We start from the raw sequence: 26,049 nt of genomic DNA on the forward strand, positions 1-26,049 counted from the left end.
TAACCTTCACCATCCTATGAATCTTAGTAACTTTACTATTACGAACAAAACCTATTCCCTTGAGTCATGAAAGAAAACCTTGGGAGTCACAACAGATCGTTTCCTCACCCTTGAAAACCAAGTCTCTAAATTGACCTTGAGTGTCTTTCACTCACTTTGGAAGCTAAAGAGATTGAGGCCATTTTTCTGTAAATCTGTCTTTCATACTTTGGTTCAATCCCCTGTCCTCACTAAATTCGACTACTGCAATTCCATTTATGCTGGACTTAAAGGTGGTCTTCTCAAAAAATTACAAACAGCTGAAAATACTGCTGCTCAATTTATATGTACATCTCCTCGCTTCGCCAAAGCCATTCCTCTTTTATATAAGCTACACTGGTTACCAATAAGAGAGAGAATATCTTTCAAATTATGCATTTTCATTCACCAAATCTTGTTTGGTCAAGCCCCATCATATATGAATAATCTGACTGAATTACCCTCTCGTAATGCTGTTTCTTCATCTAGAGAATATCTTGTCTTACATTTCCCTATCTGTAAGAATGTGATATATAAAACGATTCACTCTAGCTTCTCCTATCAAGGCATCAAAATTTGCAATTCTCTTCCTAAATTAATCAAGTTTACAGATGATTACCTAATTTCCGGTTGTCTTCTAAGAACACATTTCTTCAGTCTGGCCTTTCTGAATACAAAGAACTCTATTTGAACTTTACCCACATTCTTTTCTTAATCTTTGTTTGTCCTTTGTTTTCCCATCTAGTCCTGCCTAATTATGTTCTCACCTATCCACCCTTTTTTGTTTGTCCTTGAGATAGTCTAAATCCCCGGTTACTTACTGCACGTGTATTAATTTACTTCTTGTAGTTATTGTAATTTGTGTTATATTCTGTACATTATTATGTTTTATTCACTTAGGGGTCCTTTTACTAAGGTGTGCTGAAAAATGGACTGCGGTAGTGTAGGAGTGGGTTTTGGGCGCGCACACATCCATTTTTCAGCGCACCTGTAAAAAAAATGCCTTTTTTTATTTTTGCAAAAAATGGATGTGTGGCAAAATAAAAATTGGTGTGGGTCCATTTTGGGTGAGACCTTACCACCAGCCATTGATTTAGCGGTAAGGTCTCACACATTAACCAGGTGGTACAGATCTACGTGCATCAAGAAATAAAAATTATTTTTCGGCCACACGTAGTGGACATATGTCAAAATTGAAATTACTGCAAGGGCCATGCGGTAGCCGGATGGTAACTCCAAATTGGAATGTGTAGGTGTCTACAAGGCTTAGTAAAAGGGCCCCTTATTGTTTGTTTGTAAGCCACATTGAACATGAGTCTATTTCAGGCTAATGTGGGGTATAAATGGCATGAATAAATAAATAAATAATAAATTACACAATACACAGCACATTCCCCTGATCGAACACATTAGTTAACTAATCAAATTTATCAAATTTGTCTGAGAAAGATCTGCCTCTGGTAAAAACATGTTCTCTTAGATCCTGTAATGTACTGGATTTCCAGAAACTTCACTTCTGATTTAGCATGGACTCCATTAATTCATCGCTCATTTTATAGTTACCTTTTAATGCCCTGGAAAGTACTACCAGCCATGTCTATGATTCCACCAGTAGGTCTTGCCACGGCGCCCACCAATCCTTTGCCAACGCCTTTAAAAAAGCCTGCTGCTCCTTCTTTTTGAGCTCCTGCACATAAGAATATTGGTTTATTACCATAAATAACTACACAGTATCCATCTGGAAGTGTTATTTAAACAGTTAGCTGTACTTACCCTTTATTGGTTTTGTCACAATTCCTGTGATACCACTGACAAAACCCTACAGGAAAAAACAAAAGTATTTAAACTAAAAACTAAGATGTCAAAAATGCACAGTAATTCAAAGGAAGATTAACCCTTCTCAGATTAATTATGACTTATTATACAGCAGCAAAAAAAAAAAAAAAACCTTTGAAAAACCCCTGAAAGTGGTATAAGGCAAATATGAAGCAATCACTGAGTAGAAATGTTTGTCAACTGAAGTCCCCTGTTCACTGGGGCCATTGGTGTTTGAGCATGAGTTGAAAATGTGAACTGGTCCCAGGTAATTCTGTGCAGGGAGGGCACAAGAAAGGTGGTGGGGTCCTTTGTAGCCACTCACACATCTTGTTAAGTGACTTACACAAGATCATAAGGAGCAACAGTTGGATTATGCTTGAGAAAGAATGGTGTATGTCCTTTGAAGAGAGAAAACCTGGTAAGATAGTACCTTGTTTGAATTAAAAATCACAGACGTCCCCTTGTTTGTAAACCATATAAATACGTATACAGACTGATGAGATGTTGAAGACAAAATTGCAGTGTCACACTGTATTATATGTATATTTCATTTTGTTTTTCATTAGCCTGGCAGTGAAGGGATTGATATTAAGTGTGGTTTAAGCAAGTAGAAGAGGCTCCTGCCAGCTTAAAACATACTAAACAGACCGGTTGCCAATATTCTGGGGCAGTTAACCGGGCAATGCCACTGAATATCAGCTCTGCTATGTCACTGCCTGGTTTGTGCCAGGGGGTCCAGTAGCGGCAATTATGCAAGCATAGTCATATACAGTGCCTGTGCTGCATAGATAAGTGGCCAGATAGTAAAGCACAAAAAGGCTGGCCTATCTTTGGCTGCTTTAGTTATGCTGGTGCTGGCATTGGAATATGAGCACCTGCATAGCTAATGTGACAGATTCTCTGTCACCCGATCCCCTTTCAATTCCCCCAAATGTGAATCCTCCCTCTGACTCCCCTTCCAATTCCCCTCCATGATGCCAAACCACCTCTGCCTCATCCCCTTTCCAAATATCACCCCCTGATTCTGACGTGCCCCCAGCCTGATCATCCTTTCAGACACCCCCCCCCCCACAATTTTGATCACCCCACCCCTCCTGTCCACAATCCAAACCCTCCTTCCCCACCCCAGGACTTAACCAAAGGTGATCCCTGATAGTCCAATTGACCAAGGTGAGCGCGGTTCCCTCCACTCCTGCTCTGTGAGGCTCCAGGTTCAAAAATGGAAGTGCTGACCTATACTGGTTGTCCCACAATACTATTGCTAGGGGTCAACCTTCCATACAAGGGCAATTTTGACTTACATGGAAGGCTCATAGTGTTATGAAATATTTGTGTTTGGATTTTACTCACAACATTTTCAGTTGTAGCTCAAATTGAGTTACATTTAGAATACACTAGTTATTTCCCTAGATCTGCGGACTCCAATATTCGGCCCCAGACATCCTCTGTTGCGGTCCTCAAACAGTTAGGAGATGTGGTCTCTCCCCCCACCCCCCTAATCTGCACCCTCTCAGCTCCATCTACCTGCTCATCTTGGCCCTCTGAACTTGCCTTTAGTGCTGTGGTGCTGAAGACTTGCTGCTTTTCTCACCTACCCGTTGTGCCTCTGAAGCATCCTGCCTCCTCTGACAGACCTTCATGGCAAGTTTGGAGGGCCAAGATGGGCAGGTAGATGGAGCTGAGAGTGAGAGGATATGGATCACTGGTGGATGGGGGGGGGGGGGGGGGTGTGAGCAGAACTGCAGGGAAAGGTAAGCAGAGGTGCCCGGAACAGAGAAAAGAGAGATGTGGACTGTGAGGGAAGGGGGGGGTTCCAAGAGGGACAGATGCTGGAGTTAGGGGGTGGAAAAAACAAAGAAGGGAGATGGTTCCCATACAGATGGTATGCATGCAGAGGAGGGGAGGGGAAGGGAAAAGAGATAGGAGGAGGGGAAGGAGAAACAAAAGGCAGGAGATGGTGCCCATGGAGGTGAAGAGATAGAAACCAGACAGATTTAAGGAGCAAGAAGAAAAATTGAAGAAAGTTGAATGATTTTATTTTTTATTTAAAAAGTTAAATGTGTAACCCTGAAATCTTTTATTGACCCTCGGAGCTCTCTCATGACCACTTTGTGGGTCTTTATATGAAAAAGGTTGGAGACCATTGCCCTAGATGCCAATCCTGATACATAAAGTCCTATGAAGGACAGCCTCAATATTTGGCCAATCTACTGATCCAATACAATCCACCATGCACATTGAGATCATAGAATCAGAGTCGCTTTGTAATTCCACCTCTTTTGAGAGGTGAATTAGACTCCACTAGGAATTAGATTTTTCTTTTTTGCTCCCTACAACGTAGAACTCTCTTCCTCAACAATATGTCCATGTCAGTGGCCATGATTTTCTCCTTTCACTTTCCGTTGCAAGTACCTCCTTGCTACACAATTAGTGGTGCTCCTCTCACATATGTTTCTTCAACTACAATTTTGGGGGTTACTCTGGATAACATTTTGTCTTTTCACTCATGGTTCCCTTCGTATTCTCCTGCACTCTCTTGTACTGTCTAAGTTTGACTATTGCAACTCGGTTTTCCTTGGTCTGCCTGCTTATCAGTTACACTGGCTGCAACTGGTTCAAAACACTGCAGTAAAACTTCTTCATAATCAAAAGAAATATAATCATGAACTCCCCTCCTTATTTCAGAACACATGCTTCCAATGGCTTATAGGATTTCTTGTTTGTCTTCTCTTTTGATTCACTACCAGATCCCTTAGGTCAGCTAACCAGGGCCTGCTTATAGTTCCATCTTTCCGCTAGGTCTTTCCGGATGTTCTCAGGAACACCTGTTACTAAATTGTGGAATACCCTTTCCCAATATTTGTCTTGAGAAGTAACACCTTTAAATCACAACCCTTCACCACTGTTACCATTGCGGAGTCCATAACTTCCCAACTCGAAAAAGCATCACTTAGAATTCAACATACCACCCTACTTGACCATCTAAACTGCGTCCTGTTTTATAGACCTCCAGGCAACTGGAATGAATGCCAATCACACTTTATGGACTTTATATCAAACACATGTGTAACTAACCCCAATATACTAATACTGGGAGACATCAACTTGCACCTAGAAGACCCAAACTCTACCAACGCACACGAATGCAAGGAATTCCTCCAACTATGGGACCTTAAATTGCCACACACCCAAGCTACCCATATCAAAGGGCATACACTCGACCTTATCTCACACAAACTGTCCACAGACCAAAACCTAATAATATCAGATATCAAATGGACACGCACACCATGGTCAGACCACTACAAATTATACCTATCTCTACTATGGCAGAAAAATAACTCACACCACATGCATGAACACACAACATACAACACAAGAGGTAAAATGTCACGTTTGTGACTGCTTTCCATGTGGGTGCGCTCCTTGCCCTCTGGTGGCTGCTATGGACTGTTTTCTGCTGTCTTCCATGTTCCAGACTTCAATGAGTCCGGTCCGGATTTTCCGGGTTGCCAGACTTGCTCTGCTGGTTTGTCCTTGAACAGCAACCTTACGTGGCTGGTGATTACTGCAGCTGAGGGTCAGCTGCTGATGGGCTTATTAGCTTCTGTGAGCCTTGCTTGCCTTGGTATCAAAGGTCATCCATGAGTTCCTGTTGGTTTGTTGGAGTTCTTGCTCTGAAAGTTTCCTGTGTGTTGGTCCTGCCTGTTCCTGGACCTGGACTTTGACTTGCTTGCTTCCTGGGCCTTTGACCCTTTGCCTGGACCTGGACTTTGCTTTCCGCCTGCCTAAAGACTCTGGTTAGTTTATGGATTACCCATGTTTGCTGCCTGCCCCTTTGACCTTGCTGTGCTACTGGATAATGTTTACTGTCTACTATTAAAGCCTCTTCTAGTTATATTCTGTGGTTCCTGCCTGTTGTGTTCAGCACTGCTTTCTGCTTGGGTAATTTGCCTGCCGCTCCTCGGCAGTGGCCCAAGGGCTCACAAACCTAGTTCCTGCTTTGAGAACGTGACACAAAATAGACCTGGAAACATTCTGGCACCAAATGTACAACAATGAATGGACAGCAGAAACGGACTCTACATACTACCTCTCAGATTGGGACAAAAGATGCAAAAACATACTAGACGAAATAGCACCCTTACATACAAGAACATCACATAGGCAAAATTCAATACCATGGTACAAAGAAGAACTAAAAAAAACTAAAAACAAAATCCAGGAAGCTTGAACGAGCATGGAAAATTTTAAAAAGATGATCACTCACAACATGTGGAAACAAACTCAAAGAAAATACAAATATGCAACAAGACAAGCCAAAAGGTCATATTAGAACCAAAATAGGACCTGACTACAAAGATACAAAAAAACTATACCAACTTGTGAACAAACTACTAGACACCCCACTGTGGTCACCACATCTAACACAAACACCCCATCTGCAGACGCACTTGCCAAATACTTCAACGAAAAAATTGTAAATCTACGCAACACGCTACCTCAGAACACCACCGACTTTGATAACTTCTTTGAGTTATGGACCCAATCCTCGGTGAATACCCAGTGGACAGACTCTGGACAACCTTCTCTCCCCTTACCAATGAAACAGTCAACCAAGCGATTAATAGGTTCTCCAAGACTCACTGTAAACTGGATGTCTGCCCCAGTTACCTATTAAAATCTGCTCCCCACCGCTTCATAGTAGACCTCTCATCCCACTTAAATTACAGGCTCCAACATGGTCTCTTCCCAAAGGAAAACGGCAACATCCTACTTACCCCAATACCAAAAGATACCAAGAAAAAAACCAGATGATATCACCAACTACCGACCAGTAGCACTGATTCCACTGGTAGTCAAACTGATGGAAAGCATGGTAACCAAACAACTTACTGACTACACAAACAAATTCACAATATTTCACAATCAGGATTCCGCACCAACCACAGTACTGAAACAGTACTAATTACTCTACTAGCCAAATTCAAACAACAAATAGCAACAGGCAGAAGCATACTTCTCCTACAATTCGACATATCTAGTGCATTCGACATGGTAAACCACAATATATTACTAAGCATACTAGAATACTTCGAGATTGGTGGAAGTGTACTTAGCTGGATCAAGGGCTTCCTAACAACTAGAACTTATCAAGTGAAATCAAACTCGAATATATCATCACCATGGAAAACAGATTGTGGAGTACCTCAAGGATCACCACTCTCACCGCTCCTTTTCAACCTAATGATGATCCCACTAGCCAAATCCTTATACAATCAAGGTCTTAACCCCTTCACATATGCAGATGATGTCACACTATACATCCCTTACAGACGTGACCTAACAGAAATCACCAAAGAAATCACACTCAGCTTGAACATCATGAACTCATGGGCGAACGCATTTCAACTAAAACTAAACACCGAAAAAACACAGAGTCTAATCCTCTCATCCCAATATAACACGAACATACCCTCTAACATAACCACCCCAGACTACACCCTCCCTATCTCAGATAGCCTGAAAATACTCAAAGTTATAATTGATCGAATTCTCAAAATTAAAAGCCAGGCGAAAGCCACAACAAAGAAAATATTCCACTCTATGTGGAAACTCAGAAGAATGAAACCATTCTTCCCGAGAGAAACATTTCGCAAATTGATACAATCAATGGTACTAAGCCACCTAGACTACTGCAATGGAATCTATGCGGGATGCAAACAAATCATAAAGAAACTTCAAACTGCCCAAAACACAGCAGCCAGACTCATATATGGAAAATCAAGATTCGAAAGCGCAAAACCTCTACGAGAAAAACTACACTGGCTCCCAATCAAAGAATATAGTGTGTTCAAAATCTGCACCCTCGTTCACAAAATCATCAATTCTGAAGCCCCGGGATACATGTCAGACCTCATAGACCTCCCAATCAGAAATACAAGATCAACACGAACATGCCTAAATCTCCACTACCCAAGCTGCAAAGCACTCAAATACAAATCAACCTATGCATCCGGCTTCTCCTATATAAGCACACAATTATGGAACGCACTACCAAGTGCCGTGAAAACAACATATGACCACACAAACTTCCGGAAACTACTAAAAACTTACCTGTTCAAAAAGGCATACCCGAACAACCCAACTTCAATGTCTCAACTTTGCAACACAACAAAACCAAAACTCGATTGGACATAAATTACCTCTTCCTCCTTATGATTCCTAAATCTGACTGTCATGCACGAACTTTACTCTACCACAACTTCACTTTGTAATTGTTCATACCGATATTGGCGATCACCTTTGTGGTACTATGTATGCCACACTGAGCCTGCAAATAGGTGGGAAAATGTGCGGTACAAGCGTTACAAATAAATAAATAAACTAAAAGACTACTATTTTTCCTTGACTTTCCCTCTCCTTTAAGTCCCTTTCAGTTTTCCCTTTGCCTTGTATCTTACCCTCAGAAATATATGCAGGATGACATCCTCACTCCTTATGTTTCTTCCTTTTCCCCATTGTTCCTTTTGTTGACATGTAATCTTTCCTTTGCCCTCTACCCTTTTGAATTTTGTGGTGGTGTTTTTCTTTTGTGTGTCTCTTTCACTTTCCCCATTTAATTTGCTAATTGTAACCGCTTAGATTTCTTTTTGAAAATGTGCAGTATATCAAATTGAACACTACTAGTATCTATATTTAGAGACTCGGTTGAATTACTTTAAGAAAGACCTTAAAACTTTTTTTTTCGTGTCATGAGCTCATATATAGCTGGGGACTGTATGAGCAGAAAGCAAATTGAAATACCCTGGGATGTAGGGGTTACTATCACATTCTCTGAGGATTTAACTTCTTTTATGTATATATGTTTTAATATTAGTTTTAGACTACTTATTAGTTTTAGACTAATTATTTGCTTTCATGTACATGTATAGTTTTAGACTTCTGATTTTGCAGTTGAAACAAAACTGTAAACTGCTTTGATTTGTTTGTACAAATAACTCAGTTGACGATGATTGGCATTTAAAATAACACACCACAACCTTAAATTATAAAAACATCTCTCAGGGGGCTTTAGGATGCAACAGACTAGAGTAGGCCCACTAATTAGACAATGATTTAAGAAAAAAAGAAAAAGAAAAACTTCAAAACATCAAAAAAAAACAAAACCTGAGTAGGTTCACAGTTTTCTGAGACACCTTAAGTTGAAGCAACAACCCAAAAAGCTAAAGCAAAGCAGGAGATCTGCAGGAATTAAAGAAAAAAAAAAAAATGCCTAGACATCTGTTTTGAAAAAAAAAAAAAAAGAACTGAAGCAAGCTGGGGGAATTATGGACCTGTTGTACATGCCTAGAAGTAGTTACCTACACTTTTTAGAAAACTAGAAAGTGACCAATCAGCACCAGCTGGCACTAACATTACTCATATGTATGCCTGGCGATTCTGCTTGTCTAACACAGAATTCAGATCTTAGGGTTACATAACATTTGTATTACTAAACTTTATCCTACAGTCAATAAATATATTAATATAAATGCTATTGCTTACTGATACTAAGCCTTTTCCTCCACGTGTAATTCCCTCTCTGAAACCACTGGGTTGTTTGTTCATGGCTTCCCTCCTTTTTTGCTGATAATCTTCATCCATGGTTATTGCTGCTACCCCCTTGGCCATGGCACCAGTGATTCTGGATGCAGCACCTGCTAGCCCACCTGTAGGATATTAAATAAGTTTCCTATAAGAAACAGAATGCTCAGTACACAGATCGATCACAAAAGGAATTGGGATAGTGCATTCTTTATTTTCTTGTCTTTTATCAACATTTGTTTTTAACAATTTTACTCACTATTGTTTTCTCTCAGTTTAAAAATAGTTTGATTTTGTTTAAAAAAGCTTCCAATATTCTCAGACATTACTCTTGTATTTTGTGCTGGACAAATTTATCCTCTGAGTAGGGGTGGCTGGAGAAAATTTTCAGCTGTCAGATTTTGCCCAGTTAACTCAAAGGTTAGCTGGATAAATCTTTTCATTATGAATCTCTATGAAAAATTTTTAAAGTCAATTTTGCATGTATATCAGCTATATGAAAAGTGGAGAGGGACCTTGGGGTGACAGTGTCTGAGGAGCTCAAGACAGCAAAACAATGTGACAAGGTGGTGGCCATAGCCAGGATGATGCTAGGCTGCATAGAGAGAGGCCTAACCAGCAGAAGAAAAGAGGTGTTAATGCCCTACAACCATTGGAGATGCCCCACTTGTGTTCAGTTTTGGAGGCTTAATAAGGACATAAGACTTGAAGTGGCTCAGAGGAAGGCAATGAAAATGGTATGGGATTTGTGCCAAAAGACATGAGAAAAGATTTGAAGACCTACATGTATATCCTAGAGTAAAAGAGAGATAGGGGAGATATGATACAGTTGTTTAAATACTTGAAATATTCCAATATACAAACACATCTTTTCCAGAGATGGGGAAGCAGTAAAACTAGAGGACATGAGTTGAGGTTGCAGGGTCGTAGACTAAGAGTAACATCAGGATATACTATTTCCGGAGAGGGTGGTAGATTCCTGGAATGTCCTCCAAGTGGAGGTGGAAGAGATAAAAACATTGAAGGAATTCAAAAATGCGTGGGATAAACACAGAAGAAGGTATCAAAATAAAAATGACCTGATGGCTATTGATGTGTTATGATGGGTTGGAGTGGGCTTTGACGGAAACTTCAGTAATTCGAATCAAGGCCAGTGAATTGTAGAAAGCTCTTGTTAAATATGGTTGAGAACGAGTATTATTGTATGAAGTAAACAATCAAGTTTTGATAATTGTTTACATATATTGTAAAGTAGTACAGTATGCAGACATTTAGTGATTTGATGTATGTTTTAATGGGTTTTGTTTGTGATTGTAGGTGAGCTAAACCTTCAAGCTATTGAGCATATCAAGTGTTTCTAAGGCACACAATAAGTGTTATATTTATAAACATCCCCTGAAAAAGCCTGGAGCAAAATGGCAGGCCATCATAGGGGTGGAAGGGTGAATAATGTGATTGACCACACAAAAGATAAGAGTCAAAACCTGTAAAACTATGATTCATTATGTGTGATTAATAATTCATGAGCTCAATATTGAGTATTGATTAGCTCCATTATTGATTTTGTATGCAATTTAAAAAAAGTTACCAGAAGGTTTTCCAGACTGATGAAAGAAAATGGAGTCAGATCAAAGACACCAATGAAAAGTAGTTTTGAAGTAAATAACTACGTATGGTGAGCTGCTGACTTGCTGAGGTCTTTTCCTCCTAAGAAAATATTCAAATCACTGTTTCAGACATTATTTGAATATTCACTGGACTGACTGATCTGACTGCTTTGTGACAACGGTAATGGAACTGGAACCCCCTTGATTGCGAACGTAAAACATAGCCACATGATTATGTGTATTTCAACTATTTTTTTGTGCCACCCATTGGCAAAAGGCTTAAAGTGCATAAAAATGGCCCTTAGTTCCAGCATGTTGGTGTGTAGTAACTTCTCACAGTCCATCCACGGACCCTCTATATGCAGATCTGTAAAGAAGCATCCATGGTCAGCACAATATAGTCCTTGACATCACCTGAGAGATTGAAGCGAATGTACCCTGGTACATCAGACCTATGCTGGAGGTGTAATTCACAAAGGGGATCATTTATACACATATGGTGGGCATGCTCCAGGGTGGTGCCCTTTTTTTGCACGCTGTTATGAAAGCACTAGTAAAGTTGATTGGATTGTCTTTGGTATGCAGCCCTTTGGTGTGTCTCTTGGGCTTATATAATGAGAGGGACTCTTGGGAGGAGAGGAAATGGATGCGCTTGGGGTTGGCAGTAGCTAAGTGCCTCATAGCACAGTATTGGAAGTGGGTGGACCCCCCCCCCCCCCCGACGTTGGGTGACTGGAAATGTAAGTTGGGGAGGGGGCAATGCGACATAAAGGTGGATGGGCTTGATTACAACAGCGACTGACATGTATTTAGGATTGTGGAGTATTATAGGAGGGGGGCGGGTTAGGAGGGGAAGGGGAGAGAGAGAGTGTCCCAAAGAACCAGGGGGCGTTCTTAAGTTGATTTGGGGTTGGAGATGGTTAGAGGGGTGGGGAAGGGGATGTTGTATATTAGGGGTGCACAGTTTAGTTGGGAAGTGGATACTGTTTATGGGACTATTTGATACCATGAGTTTTGGAGTAGTATACATAGTGGATAAGTTAGTTCCAGATGTAGTAGTTCAGTATTTAAGGGCCCCTGTGTGGGCAAGTGTGAGCAGGTTGTGCTCTTTGCGAAACTGACTGTTGCAGATTTATTATAATAAAAAATTTAAAGTAAAAAAAAAAAAGACTGAATAGGAAAGAGTATAGTATAGTTTGATATACTTTTAACAGACAGAACATATGCTCCTACATGGTTTGAAAGTCTAGGCATTCTGTTATTCCCTCTAAGTGAATAATATATGTGCAAAAAGAAAGTACATATCAGGATAATACCTGCTTTTATATGATCTGCACAGAGGCGTTCCCAAGGATGTGGTTCGGAAAGAGCTGGGGTGGATATATGACTGTACATGTGTATTCTTTTAAAAGGTGTGTATGAGTACATATACATATTTGCACTATCTTCAAAGCAGGTGTAAATTTGTAGGTGAGGATTTATGCACTATTAGGGGTGGTACTAAGAGACCATTTGATAAAAGGTACATAGGCACTTCTGTTAGTTATATAAATAGGCATAAAGCAGATTTTTTAAAAAAACTTTTACATACTGCCTCAAGAGTGCAATTTTTAAAAACATTTATGCTTTATATGCCTTGTGTGCATAAAGTTACACAAGTGCAGCATACATAAGTAGAAATGTGCACACATTGAGTGGAAGTGTTCATTTTCAAAGTGGAAAAATGCCAATACCTTCATTTTAGAAATCTGACCAATTCCACACAAGAACATGCATGTAGGTATTTTTGACACACACACAGTTATAAAATTACCTACAAAACATGCATACAACATTATAAAATATAGAGAAAAACCACTAAGGGGGAAATTTTATAAAGCATTTTTCACATGAAATGGCTGCATGAGTATATACCAAAGTGAAAAGTATGCATGCTTAAAGATTATAAGAACCTTTATGTGGCCCGCATTAAGGTGCTCCTGGAGGCAGAGTGTAGGTGGAGTCCTAGGATCTAACTTTTCAAAATTATTCAGAGCGCTAAACGCAACATAAATTACCTCAAGGAGTTTGCTCATAATTGGAGGTGCTTACGCACCGACAGAGCTGGCTCCTATGGGTGGAGTGGAAGCAGACTTACAATGTACATGAATATTTTACAAAACATGTGGGTACTTGCATAGACTACATGCGCATATTTAAGTAATTTTGGAGCAGGTGCAAATTTGTGCACATGAATTCATTTATTACTAGGAGTTATTCTGGGTGCTTAATTTATAAAAGCACATAGGTATGTGCTACGTTTACAAAATAGGGCTAATATATGCATTTTTTGGGAGCTTTTCGTATAGGCACCCTCTAAAAATAAATCGCCCCAAAAAGTACATGGGGATGTCCACAAAGTATATGAAGAAAAAAAATGAGCTTACCAACTGCTCCTCCCACAAGTGCTTTTACACCAAGGGCCATTCCTTCAACAAACTCTTCAGGACCTTGAATAGCACCCTAAAAACCAACAAAGAGCAGAGATTTCTAACCAGCTGCTACAATTCAGTAATGTTGTTGCTGTGTTATGTTCTTTTATCAGGTCAGATAACCAAGCTGCCAGAGGCTGTGAGCATTTTGCTGACCATCACAGGCATTATTCTCAGATACTCAATGCTGGGGCCATGTCCGGGCTTTGGCATTCAATATCCAGTTAATATGGAGCCGACTAACTCGTAGCCACTTAAGTTGATATTCAGAACTTAAGTGGATATGGGTTACCAAACAGATAGGACTGTTTTTCTCATTTATGCAGTCACCCTAGCTGGTTAAGTGCTGAATATCGGCACTTAGTCAACTGCTGATTCAGCTCCCATAAAGCCCTCCAAATAGCAAGTTTTCACTTAGGCACTAAGGGCCAGATTCTATACATGGTGCTTAAAAAATCAGCGTGGAAATCTAGGCACCTAAACGTATTCTATAAGCGGTGCCTAGATTTAGGCGCAGTATATAGAATACTCTTAGTTGATATCCCAGCACCTAAAACTATACGCCTTCATTTACACCAAAGAAGTTGTGGTGTAAATTCCGGCGCTTAGATTTAGGTGCAGAGGGCCATATTCTATAAATATGCATGTAAATTCCAGAACGTCTACGAAGCACCCATTTCCCTGTCCATAACCACACCCCTTTTTGCCTGCACGTGTTAGAAGTTAGGCGCACTGCGTTACAGAATACACTTAGCAAGTTGTGCGTGTAAATTCTAATTATTGCCAATTAGTACTCACTATTGCTTGATAAGTGCTGTTATCAATGCTAATTAGCTTAAGCCAATTAAGTCACGCGCGTGGTTATAGAGTACACCTGAATTTCAGCGCAGATCTCTAGGTGAACTATATAGGATCCGGGGGGGGGGGGGGGGGGTAACTGCTAATTTTCAGCAGTGATAACCTGTTAAGTGCTGCTGAAAATTAGCGGATAGCTCTGAAGTGATTTAACTGATAAGTGTTTTTTCCTGGCTTGTTAAATTGTTTTGAATAGTGACCAGTAAGTGCTTCAAGTCCTCTGACTTTTGTACATTGGGAGAGCAGTTTCCAGCACTCAGAACAGGGAGAAAGTGGCCTCTGTAAAGCAGATGCTGGTGGGTGACATTTTTTGTCTATTAGATTGTAAGCTCTTTGAGCAGGGACTGTCTTTCTTCTATGTTTGTGCAGAGCTGCGTATGCCTTGTAGCGCTATAGAAATGCTAAATAGTAGTAGTAGTAGTAACTGTATTGTTATTTGAATGTGTGCTGCCTTCTGAGCTCTTCACCTGCTTCAAGTCCTCTGCTCCTGTGTACATTGGGAGAGCAGTTTCCAGCACTCAGAACAGGCAGAAAGCTGCCTCTGCTCTAGGTGCTGCGCGCTGGGGAATTTTTTTTTCCTTTACATTTATTTTTCTCCCAGTTACTACTTATGGCTCCAGTACACTTTCTCTTCTTGGTACTGTCCCTTCCTAATCTGTTTCTTCATCTGAAACCACTGTACACTGCAGGAACATATTGTCCACCCTCTGCATTCATCATCTCTTTTTTCCTCTTCCTTCTTCTCAGCTCTCAACCTTCAACATTTCCTTCCTTCCACTCATCCCTCTCCTTTCTATTTGAGTACATCTCGCCTTCGTCGCTGTCGTCATACCTCTCCTACTCTTCTACGTACTCTCTTGCTCCTTCTCCTGCTCTCTGCTGGGGACATTAATCCCAATCCTTGTCCTCCACATCAGCTCTCATCCTATTTGTGCAGGTCACACCGTGATATCTCCAATTTAATTTCTATTCCTCTCCTCCCCCCTTCTTCTCTGCTTTTCTCTTGTGCTCTGCGGAATACCCGCTCTGTCTGTAACAAACTTTCTTACATCCATGACCTCTTTATCTCTCGTACTCTCAATCTGTTTGCCCTAACGAAAACTTGGCTTTACCCTGAAGACTCTGCTTCAGTCGCAGCCCTATGCCATGGAGGTTATCTTTTTTCAGATACTCCTTGCCCGGTTGGTTGTGGATGTGGCGTCGGGCTACTACTTTCACCCTCTTGTAGATTTCAACCTCTTCTTCCACCTCAGTCTCACTGCTTTTCTTCCTTCGAAGTCCACTCCATCTGTCTATTCGCTCCTCTGCCTCTCCGAGTAGCAGTCATTTATCGACCCCTCCCTGATAAGTCCCTTTCTTCCTTTCTCACTGACTTTGATGCCTGGCTTTCCTTCTTTCTTGAACCTTCATCTCCTTCCCTCATTCTTGGGGATTTTAACATTCATTCTAATGATCCCTCTGACTCTTATGCTTCTCAGTTTCTTGCTTTAACATCCTCTTTCAATCTTCAACTGTGCTCCACTGCCCCTACACACCAGAATGGCCACTGTCTTGATCTTATCCTCTTCTCTTTCTGTGCCTCAACTCATCCCCTCTCTGACCATCATCTGATAACTTTCACACAAACACCCTCCTCCCCAGTCCCGTCCAATCTTAACCAACACATTTAGGAATCTTCAGGCTATTGACCCTTCTACTCTGTCTGCCAGTGTTTCAAATCTCTTCTCTACCACTATGTTATCCAAGTCTGTCAATGAGGCTGTCTTTTCCTATAATACTATTCTCTCCTCTGCTCTGGATACTCTCGCTCCTCCCATTCCCCGTTCTTTAAAATGTAACAAACCCCAGCCTTGGTTAACCTCTAGAATCCGCTACCTATGTTCCTGTGCCCGCTCTGCCGAACGCCTTTGGCTGAAATCCCCATGTCCATGCTGACCTCATACATTTCAAACTCTTGTTGACTTCCTTCCAGTCTGCTCTTTTACTTGCCAAACAGGACTATTACATTCAGTTGACAAATTCTCTTTGCTCAAACCCTCGACGTCTCTTTGCCACACTGAACTCTCTCCTCAAAGTGCCTTCATCTCCAACTCCCCCTTCACTTTCTCCCCAGACTCTGGCTGAGTACTTTCATGATAAGGTTCACAAAATTAAACTTGAATTCTCAACCTGGTCATCTCCACCTCTCCTTCCCTTAGTCCATTCTCTCAACCCTCCAACCCCTGCCTCCTTTTCTTCCTTTTCTGAAATCACTGAAGAGGAAACTACACATCTTCTTTCCTCCTCGAAACTAACTACCTGTTCCTCTGATCCTATTCCCACCCATCTATTTAACACTAGCTCTCCTACTGCCATCCCTTTTATCTGTCATATCCTCAATCTTTCATTGTCCACTGCGACTGTTCCTGATGCCTTCAAACATGCCGTAGACAGACCACTCCTTAAAAAACCTTCATTGGACCCTACCTGTCCTTACAACTATCGCCCTATCTCCCTCCTCCCTTTCCTATCCAAGATACTTGAACATGCTTGTTCACCGTCATTGCCTTGACTTTCTTTCATTTCAAGCTATTCTTGATCCACTTCAATCTGGCTTTCGCCCCCTTCATTCAAACGAAACTGCGCTTGCTAAAGTCTCCAATGACCTGTTCCTGGCCAGATCCAAAGGTCTCTATTCTGTCCTCATCCTTCTTGATCTATCTGCTGCTTTTGACACTGTTGATCACAGCCTACTCCTTGATACGCTGTCCTCACTTGGATTTCAGGGCTCTGTTCTTTCCTGGTTTTCTTCTTATCTCTCCCAGCGTACTTTTGGTGTATACTCTGGTGGATCCTCCTCTACTTCTATCCCACTGTCAGTTGGTGTACCTCAGGGATCTGTCCTGGGACCTCTTCTTTTCTCCATCTATTTATTTTAGTTACATTTGTACCCCGCGCTTTCCCACTCGAGGCAGGCTCAATGCGGCTTACATATACATTTGTACCTGGGGCAATGGAGGGTTAAGTGACTTGCCCAGAGTCACAAGGAGCTGTGCCTGAAGTGGGAATCGAACTCAGTTCCTCAGTTCCCCAGGACCACAGTCCACCACCCTAACCACTAGGCCACTCCTCCACTCTACGTCTTCCCTTGGTACTTTGATCTCATCCCATGGTTTTCAGTATAATCTTTACGCTTACGACTCCCAGATCTACCTCTCCACACCAGAAATCTCAGCAGGAATCCAGGCCAAAGTATCAGCCTGCCTGTCTGACATTGCTGCCTAGATGTCTCACCGCCATCTGAAACTAAACATGACCAAGACTGAGCTTCTTAGCTTTCCACCTAAACCAACCTCTCCTCTTCCCCCATTCTCTATTTCTATGGATAACAATCTCATCCTTCCTGTCTCAACAGCTCGTAACCTTGGGGTCATCATTCAACTCCTCCCTCTCCTTCTCTGCACATATTCAACAGACTGCTAAAACCTGTCGTTTCTTTCTCTACAATAGCACCAAAATTCGCCCTTTCCTTTCTGAGCACATTGCCAGGACCCTTTATCCACACTCTTACCACCTCTTGCTTAGACTATTGCAACTTGCTTCTCACAGGTCTCCCACTTAGCCATCTCTCTCCTCTTCAATCTGTTCAAAATTCTGCTGCACGACTAATTTTCCGCCAATGTCGCTGTCCATTTCTGCATACAGTTCAAACTCCTCTTATTGACTTATAAGTGCATTCACTCTGCAGCTGCTCAGTACCTCTCCACTCTCATCTCTCCCTACACTCCTCCCCGAGAACTCCGTTCACTGGGTAAATCTCTTTTTATCTGCACCCTTCTCCACCGCTAACTCCAGACTCCGTTCCTTTTATCTTGCTGCACCATATGCCTGGAATAGACTTCCTGAACCAGTATGTCAAGCTCCATCTTTGGCCATCTTTAAATCTAAGCTAGAAGCCCACCTTTTTGATGCTGCTTTTAACTCCTAACCTTTATTCACTTGTTCAGAACCCTTATTTTATCATCCTCACTTTAATATTTCCTTATCTCTTATTTGTCCTGTTTGTCTGTCCTAATTAGATTGTAAGCTCTGTCGAGCAGGGACTGTCTCTTCATGTTCAAGTGTACAGCGCTGCGTACATCTATTAGCACTATAGAATTGATTAGTAGTAGTAGTAGTAGTAGTAAAGCTAAGCCACAATTGTATAAAATTGATCCAATAAAAGAGACAAGATATGCATCTTCAGTGTGTGAAATACATGCTAATAAAATAGTGCAGTTACCATATTATTCCACTTGAATGAACAGAAATAAAGGTTAATAAACAAACAGAAACAAAAATGTTATACTCTACATGGACTAAATTAATACATAAAGCAAGCAATTTAAATACATTGCAACCTGTGAAAGGTGCCAAAGATATATGCATAATAACCTATGTTGATTAAACAATTATAAAACAAAAAAACGATGATTTGATTATGCAAATTACTTCTATTCTTAGGTGTTTATAAATAAATCTCTCTCAGTGTTTCCACACCACAGGTCTTATTGCTAGGTACCTTTTCCAGTGGAGTCAAATACATATGTTAGTGTCACTTAGGAGGAGTCAGAGCACAAAAACTGAGTGAAGGATAAAAGATGAAGTGGAGAAGGGGCTACGGAGTACTACGGGAAACGGTGCTTTTCCAGTGTTTGGGATTTCCTGTATAGCTACTACTTGAGTCCCCTTAGTCTTATATAGAAATTAGGGATTAACTCCCTGGGAAGATAGGTAGGAATGTGATTTCCTTGCTTTCTCCATTAACAAACTGAATAAATCTGTGGCTGTCTGGTTTACCTACAATTGTTTTATACCATCAATTAGTCCACTAATCTGTGGTCAACTGGTAAGGTTGAAAAATGAGGTAACAGTACTTCAGTTTGACTCTTAATCATATAGTATCTGTGATTATAAAGTCTTTTGTTTTGCAGAAGATTTTAGAACATATCTAAAATCTCCAAGATTTATTCACTTTGGTGCATTCATTTATAACCATACCTACTGACTATGGAAATGCTTTGTGGCATGTAAGTCTGATCCGCTATGAGCTCAGGTCAGAACACAGAAATAAAATTGTGTTATAATACTAGTAAGTAGCATCATGTGATGCCAGTATTAGAAGCTTACCATTGGTTACCAGTTTTTTTGATGTGTAAAAAATAAAATCTTAATTTTAAGTCTCCAAGCTGTGCATTCAGGGATCCCCTTATATCTGCGCTCTCAAGTCTATATGCTCCTTCATGCACTTTGAGATCACTTGACCAAAAGCTGCTTTCTATTTCACCTTTGCCACATACTTATTTTGAATCTACTCAGCATACGTTTTGTTATGTAGCACCAGTACTGTGGAATACTACCGTGTTTCCCCGAAAATAGGGCATCCCCATAAAATAAGACCTACCGAGGTTTTTGGTGCCCTTGGAAAATATAAGGCCTCCCTCGAAAGTAAGGCCTAGCAAAGTTTTTCTTTTCCCGGTAAGTAGGGTCGCCCCCCCCCCCCGAGATCGCTGGGCCCCCCCTCCGTCGCTCTGAAACTAACCCCCCCACCCGAGGTCGCCCCCCCCACCCGAGATGGCGCCCCCACCCGAAGTCGCCGGATCCCAACCCCCTCTGTTGCTCCGAAACTAACCTGAACTTAAGCCTCCTTTCACTTTCCTTCCAGTTCACAGCAAGCAGCAGCAGTAGGAGGGCAGGCCACTCCTTCCTTCCGTGTTCCGCCCTCGCCTGACGTAACGTAACGTCAGGCGAGGGTGGGGCTCAGAAGGAAGGAGAGGCCTGCCCTGCCCTGCTGCTCCTGCGAACTGGAAGGAAAGTGAAAGGAGGCTTAAGTTCAGGTTAGTTTCGGAGCGACGGAGGGGGGTGGGGTCCGGCGACTTCGGGTGGGAGCGCCATCTCGGGTGGGGGGGGGGCAACCTCGGATGGGGGGGTTACCGGTAGTTGCAGGAGCGACGGAGGGAAGGTGGGCGGGCCAACCGTGTTTCCCCAAAATATTAAGACATCCCCTGAAAATAAGACCTTGCGCCTTTTTGGGCGCAAAAATTAATATAAGGCAGTGTCTTATATTCGGGGAAACACGGTATGTTATTAGTTCTAAGACTTGAAACAAGTTATTCTTGATTTAAATCTAAATTTGAAGTCTGGTTCTTTTCATAAGCATCTGATTAATTAGCATTGACCAAGATGAGAAGTCAGCAGTGGTGGCATGCAATTTTTTTTTATGTCTGTTTTAATTTTATATATTTTTAATTTGTTTCTATTGATACTTTTACGTGGTTTACATAATTTTATCCTTTGTTAGCTGTTAATTAATATCATAACCTACTCTGTAAGCCACATTGAGCCTGCAAAAAGGTGGGATAATGTGGGGTACAAATGCAATAAATAAATAACTCAAAGTTGCTAATTTTTATTACATTACTCTATTTGGATTATTGTACTGTATTTTATGTTATTGCCTGTTAAAATAGGATTATTATAATAATTGTCCACGTTTTGTTTTACTTAACTCTTTTTATTAGATAATAATTGTAAACCATTTTGGTGCTGTGTCAAAAGTGGTATATAAAGTTCCAATAAATTAACTAGATTACCTTTCTGGCTCTGTTAGATCTTTTCCTGAGCTAGGGCAACCAGAGCTGAACACAGTCCCCCTTCTCTTGTATTTCCTATCCCTTTTGGAATAATTGCTAATCTTCTATTTAATTTTTTAATCTCCACCACATACCGGGTTGAGGTTTTCACCTACCATCCACAATAACTCTTATAATCCTCTTCTTGAGTGGTGACTCCTAATGTGGAACCCAGTATCACTTTTTTATAATTAGATCTAGTTTTCACTATATGTATCCCTCTTTGCACTTGCCCACATTTGTTTTCACCTTCCATTTAAATGGCCAGCACTATCTTGACAGATTCTTCCAAAACCCCTCACAATTGGTTTGTTATTTAACACCTTTTTAACAATTTTGAGTAATCTGTAAGTTTCATCACTTCACTTTTTCTTCTTCCATATCATTTATAAACATATTAAGAAAGCATTCCTGGGTACTCTATTATTTCCTTTTCTCCATGGAGAAAACTGACCAGTTAGTCTTACTGTTTTCTATTCTTTAGCCAATTCCCAATCCAGGACAGGACATTGGCCCCTATCCCATGATTATTTAAATGTCTTGCTATATCAATTGACTCACTATTGTAAAATATGAAATGAGAAATGTTTTAATAGGAAAGAGCCAATAGTGAATTTAGTAAATATAAATCTTGCCAATCTGTTAGATGTTATCGAAGGTGTTTTAAACATGTGGGTAAAACATCTTCAATAACATCAAACAGATTGGCAAAACTTATATTTACTAAAACCAATATTGGCTCTATCCCATTAAACCATTTCTAATTTCATATTTCACAATAGCTTCTACTATTTTGCCCAGCACTGACTTCAGTCTCGTTGGTCCACAGCTCCCAAATCATTCATGAAATCCCTTTCAAAGACTGGAATCTACCCTCTAATCCCTAGGCACTTCTGCTGATTTTAATATATATCACAATAGGTCTAATTTCATCTGAGTTCTTTCTGAACTCTAAGGTATATATCATCTGGTCCTGGTGATCTGCTCCTTTTTAGTTTGTCTATTTGTTCTATTACTTTTTCTGGGTTCACTGCTAAGAAAACCACCTTTTTTCCCCCAGAGCTCAAGCTGATAGCTTCAGTCTCCCACTCATCCCTGCTTCTCAGAGATATAGAATCATTAGCAAATCATATTACTCAAATTTACTGTACCTTTTCTAAATACAATATATCTGTGCAGAACGATAAGTGGCCAAAAGCCACAAAAATGCCAATGTTTGAACTGTAGAAAAAAAAAATTTACCTGGTAGGGTTCATAGAAAAAAGCTTCAACTCCTTCAGACAAGTCTCTAAAAAATCCAAATGGATTACCCAAAACATCCAACCCAAGAATAAGAACATACATTTGTTTAATGGCCTAAATGAAAAATAAACAGAAAATGTGTTAATTATAACAATCACTGAATAAAATAATACTAATTCAGATTGGATAAAGAACAGATACCTAGATATTACTGCAGTTATGTAGCAATGTCCATAAGTATTTGTGTATGTACATATATGCCCCCCCCCCACAAATATATGTTTGTATATACATCAAACAGATATTATAGCCAACATTTTAAAAAATATTAATTATATATTGATAGGATAAAAAAAATCTCAGGAACATGGCTTCCCTGATTAAGTAATAAATATCACACATTTGCCTCACTTTTGTAACAGACTAACGGCAGCTCTCAATACCTTATTGCCAAATACATATTAAGGCTAGAGTGAGGAGAAAAGACTTCAGAACTTAAGTGGCTACTTACAGCAATACAGCTGAAATGTTCAGCACAAATTATAATCACTGACCAAAAAACTCTTTTGATTCAGTCTGCTGTAATCAAGTAATACAAAAAATAAAGGGCATATATGCAATTATCAAATTCACTGCACCTTCTCAAAATCCCCAACAGGGGCCTCCATTTTACAAAATGTTGCCTCAGGTATGCTCATGGTTTATCTCTCACTATTGCCATTGTCTGTTCTTCCTTGACATCAACATCTCAGTTTTATACCATTATATCAACTTCTGGTCTTTCCAAATGGTCCAAACAAGAATCTTCGTTCAAATATGAACAATACTCCATTCGAATATCAGCAACCAATAGTTCACTTTTTTCTTTGGACTAAGAGTGAAGGCAAACCCTATCCACAATACTAGTAGTTCCCAATGCATAGGGTTTTTGCAACTATAAGGTTCCTTTTTCAAAGCAGCAAAGTGGGCTTGCTGTTTGCTAAAATGAAACCGCAGGGCTACCACAGCAGCTTGATGGTAGTTCCCACCCACAGCGCAAGCCAATTCCGGCGATAAAAAATATTTTTATTTTTGTAGCACCAGTGTGTACCCAGTGGTAAGCAGGCAGTGCCGAACGCTGCTTGGTTACCGCTGGGTTAGCGTGGGAGCCCTTACTGCCACCTCAATGGGTGGTGTAAATGCTCCCCCCAAAATGGCTGCGCAGCACGTGCTTCACTTGCCGAACAGCCAATTTCTTTAAAAACAGAAAGATGGCGCATGTCAGAAACACGCACCAACGCCAGCGCAGGCCCCCTTTTGCCGCAGCTTCATAAAAGGACCCCATAATCTGGAAACAAACACAAAAAAATTCTAGCAAATTAAACAAAGTAATAACTTCTAAGGTATCAGGGATTTAATACCACTTCCCTGGAAGCTTTTAGTATCCTACCATAAACATTAATATATAATGAACAGTTTAAAAAACAAAAATTAAATCTCACAAGTTCACGTACTATAAGCTTTTATTAGCAATAATGGCTCTGATGAAAACTGAAACCATTTTAGGTTGAGATGATATACTTCTCTCTATCTATATATACACACACGTATAGCAATACATACATTTACATATGCTATAATTGTTATAAAGAGTTAGGCATAAACCATTACCCTCTGTGGGGGTATCTACTGTATCTATAGAGACAAAGCTGACAGGTATTCCCCCAGGGACAAAAAGTTATCAGTCCTCACACGTGACTTGTGCGTTCCAAAACCTGTTAAGTACGAAAAGTTGTTTTCTGGATATATGTAAACACATTTTTATTTTCAAGAATTCTATCTAACATAAGAACATTTTTTTCAATGAATATCATAAACTTTACATATCAAGGCATTTTAGTGCAAATCTCACATATCCTATAGCTATCTATAAAGGCAGTCTGTTTCCGGTATAAACTCATTTTTTTTAAACAAAAATGTACTTAACAGGTTTTGGAACTTTCCTTTTCAATTTCTAGAGCTTTCTAGCATGCTCTACTGAGTAAGGTAAGGGTCAGGGTTTGATATACTGCCTTTATGTAGTACAACCAAAATGGTTTACATATTATATACAGGTACTTTCCTTGTCCTTAGTGGGCTCATAGTCTAAGGAGTAGGTCTACTGAATATTTTTACTGCTGTAATTCTCTGTTGCCTACATTCAACTTATTCTTGCTGTACACTGCCTTGAGTGAATTTTTTCAAAAGGCAGTATATAAATTTACATACATACATATATACACATAAATAAAGGGCATTAAACTAAGCATGCATGAAAATGCTTACCGTAAAGCATTTTTCACTAGGTAAGCTTTTTTGTGTACACTAAGCAGGGGCGTAGCCAGACTTCGGCGGGAGGGGGGTTCAGAGCCCGAGGTGAGGGAGCACATTTTACACCCCCCGTCCCTTTCAACCCCCCTTCCGCTGCCGCCATTGGGTACCTTTGCTGGCGGGGGTCCCCAACCCCCGCCAGCCGAAGTCCTCTTCAGTGCCAATCTCCGAGTCCGGCACGTTGCTGATCTGGATTCTATTTCCGAGTCCTCCTGATGTCCTGGACGTTTTCCTATATGCAGGACGTCAGGAGGACTCGGAAATAGAATCCAGATCAGCAACCTGCCGGACTCGGAGACCGGCGCTGAAGAGCACTTCGGCTGGCGGGGGTTGGGGACTCCCACCAGCAAAGGTACCCAATGGAGGGTTGGCAGCGATGGGAGGGGGGGGGGTCGAAAGAGACGGGGAGGTGAAAGCAGGGGGGCCAGGGTTAAATATGAGGGGGCCCATGCACCCACCTAGCTCCGCCCCTGATACTAAGCACGAGGTATTTAGTTTTTTGGAGGGGCGTGTCAGGGCAGAAAATGGTCGTGGACTTTACATGCACACTGATTAACGTATCAACATGACAGCCCTTACCATCTCCTTAACAGGAAGCAGTAAGTGCTCCAGTGTCAATTTTTAGCACATGACCTGAAACAGAAATACTTGAAATGCCCTATTTCCTGAGTGCATTAGAAATAGGCTTAGGGTGTGGGAAAGTCCCGTGTTAGCATGCGCTACGTCCATTTACTAGCGCACTTTAGTAGACATACCCTATGTTTTTATATCTGGTGCAGTGAAGAGTTAAGTGATTTGCTCAGGGTCATGAGGAGATGTAGTGGGAATTGAATCCGGTTCCCCTGGTTCTCATCCTGCTGAACTAACCATTAGGCTACTCCTCCATGCAGGACAACGTGTGCTACAATGGGCTTACAAAATACCAATTCTGTGGGGATAGTTTTGTGAGGACTGTTATCTTATTGTTCTCGGAGAACAATTGTTACAGATAAAACAACTCAGCTTTTTTTTTGCGTATTTCAAAACTTCTATTATGCCAATCCAAATGGCTTCACTATGGCAGAATACAAATACTTGGCAGAATACAGCCATACATAAAATATAAAAAGATATTTTACATTAAAAAACATACAGAATAAAATCAATGCATATAAATCAAAAACTTAAAAAATATCTAAACAATTAGAGAATATTCTAACCTCAGCCTTTACTGCCATAGAGAAAAAAAAAAACAGGACTGCACATAGAATCAGATATCAAGTCCGCATGCTTTAATAAAAAGTGCACTTTTATCTTTTTGAACAGTGAATTTTTTTCCTCAAATTCAAGATATTCCAAAGAGCTGTGAAAACTCCTAAAAAGGCTTATGTGCAACGGAATAGATAAATAACCCTTTCCCAGAAGAACAAAGTTAATGACATTGTGTAACTTTCCAGAATTTCTAATAAATCA

The 26,049-nt window shown here is 40.6% G+C and overlaps 1 protein-coding gene across 1 annotated transcript in view; it reads right to left on the reverse strand.

The window, feature by feature from the left end:
• The window catches only part of VPS13A (vacuolar protein sorting 13 homolog A), a 556,982-nt gene that overhangs the window by 93,155 nt on the left and 437,778 nt on the right, over positions 1-26,049 (reverse strand). The window contains exons 63-67 of the mRNA XM_030193720.1: positions 22,249-22,362; positions 13,457-13,532; positions 9,385-9,548; positions 1,792-1,837; positions 1,582-1,705 (exon numbers count right to left, since the gene is read on the reverse strand). Coding sequence (XP_030049580.1) covers positions 1,582-1,705; positions 1,792-1,837; positions 9,385-9,548; positions 13,457-13,532; positions 22,249-22,362 — 524 coding nt within the window. The remainder of the gene's footprint in view (positions 1-1,581; positions 1,706-1,791; positions 1,838-9,384; positions 9,549-13,456; positions 13,533-22,248; positions 22,363-26,049) is intronic.

The sequence above is a fragment of the Microcaecilia unicolor genome, chromosome 2 (assembly GCF_901765095.1).
Source record: "Microcaecilia unicolor chromosome 2, aMicUni1.1, whole genome shotgun sequence".
Classification (NCBI taxonomy): Eukaryota; Metazoa; Chordata; class Amphibia; order Gymnophiona; family Siphonopidae; genus Microcaecilia; species Microcaecilia unicolor.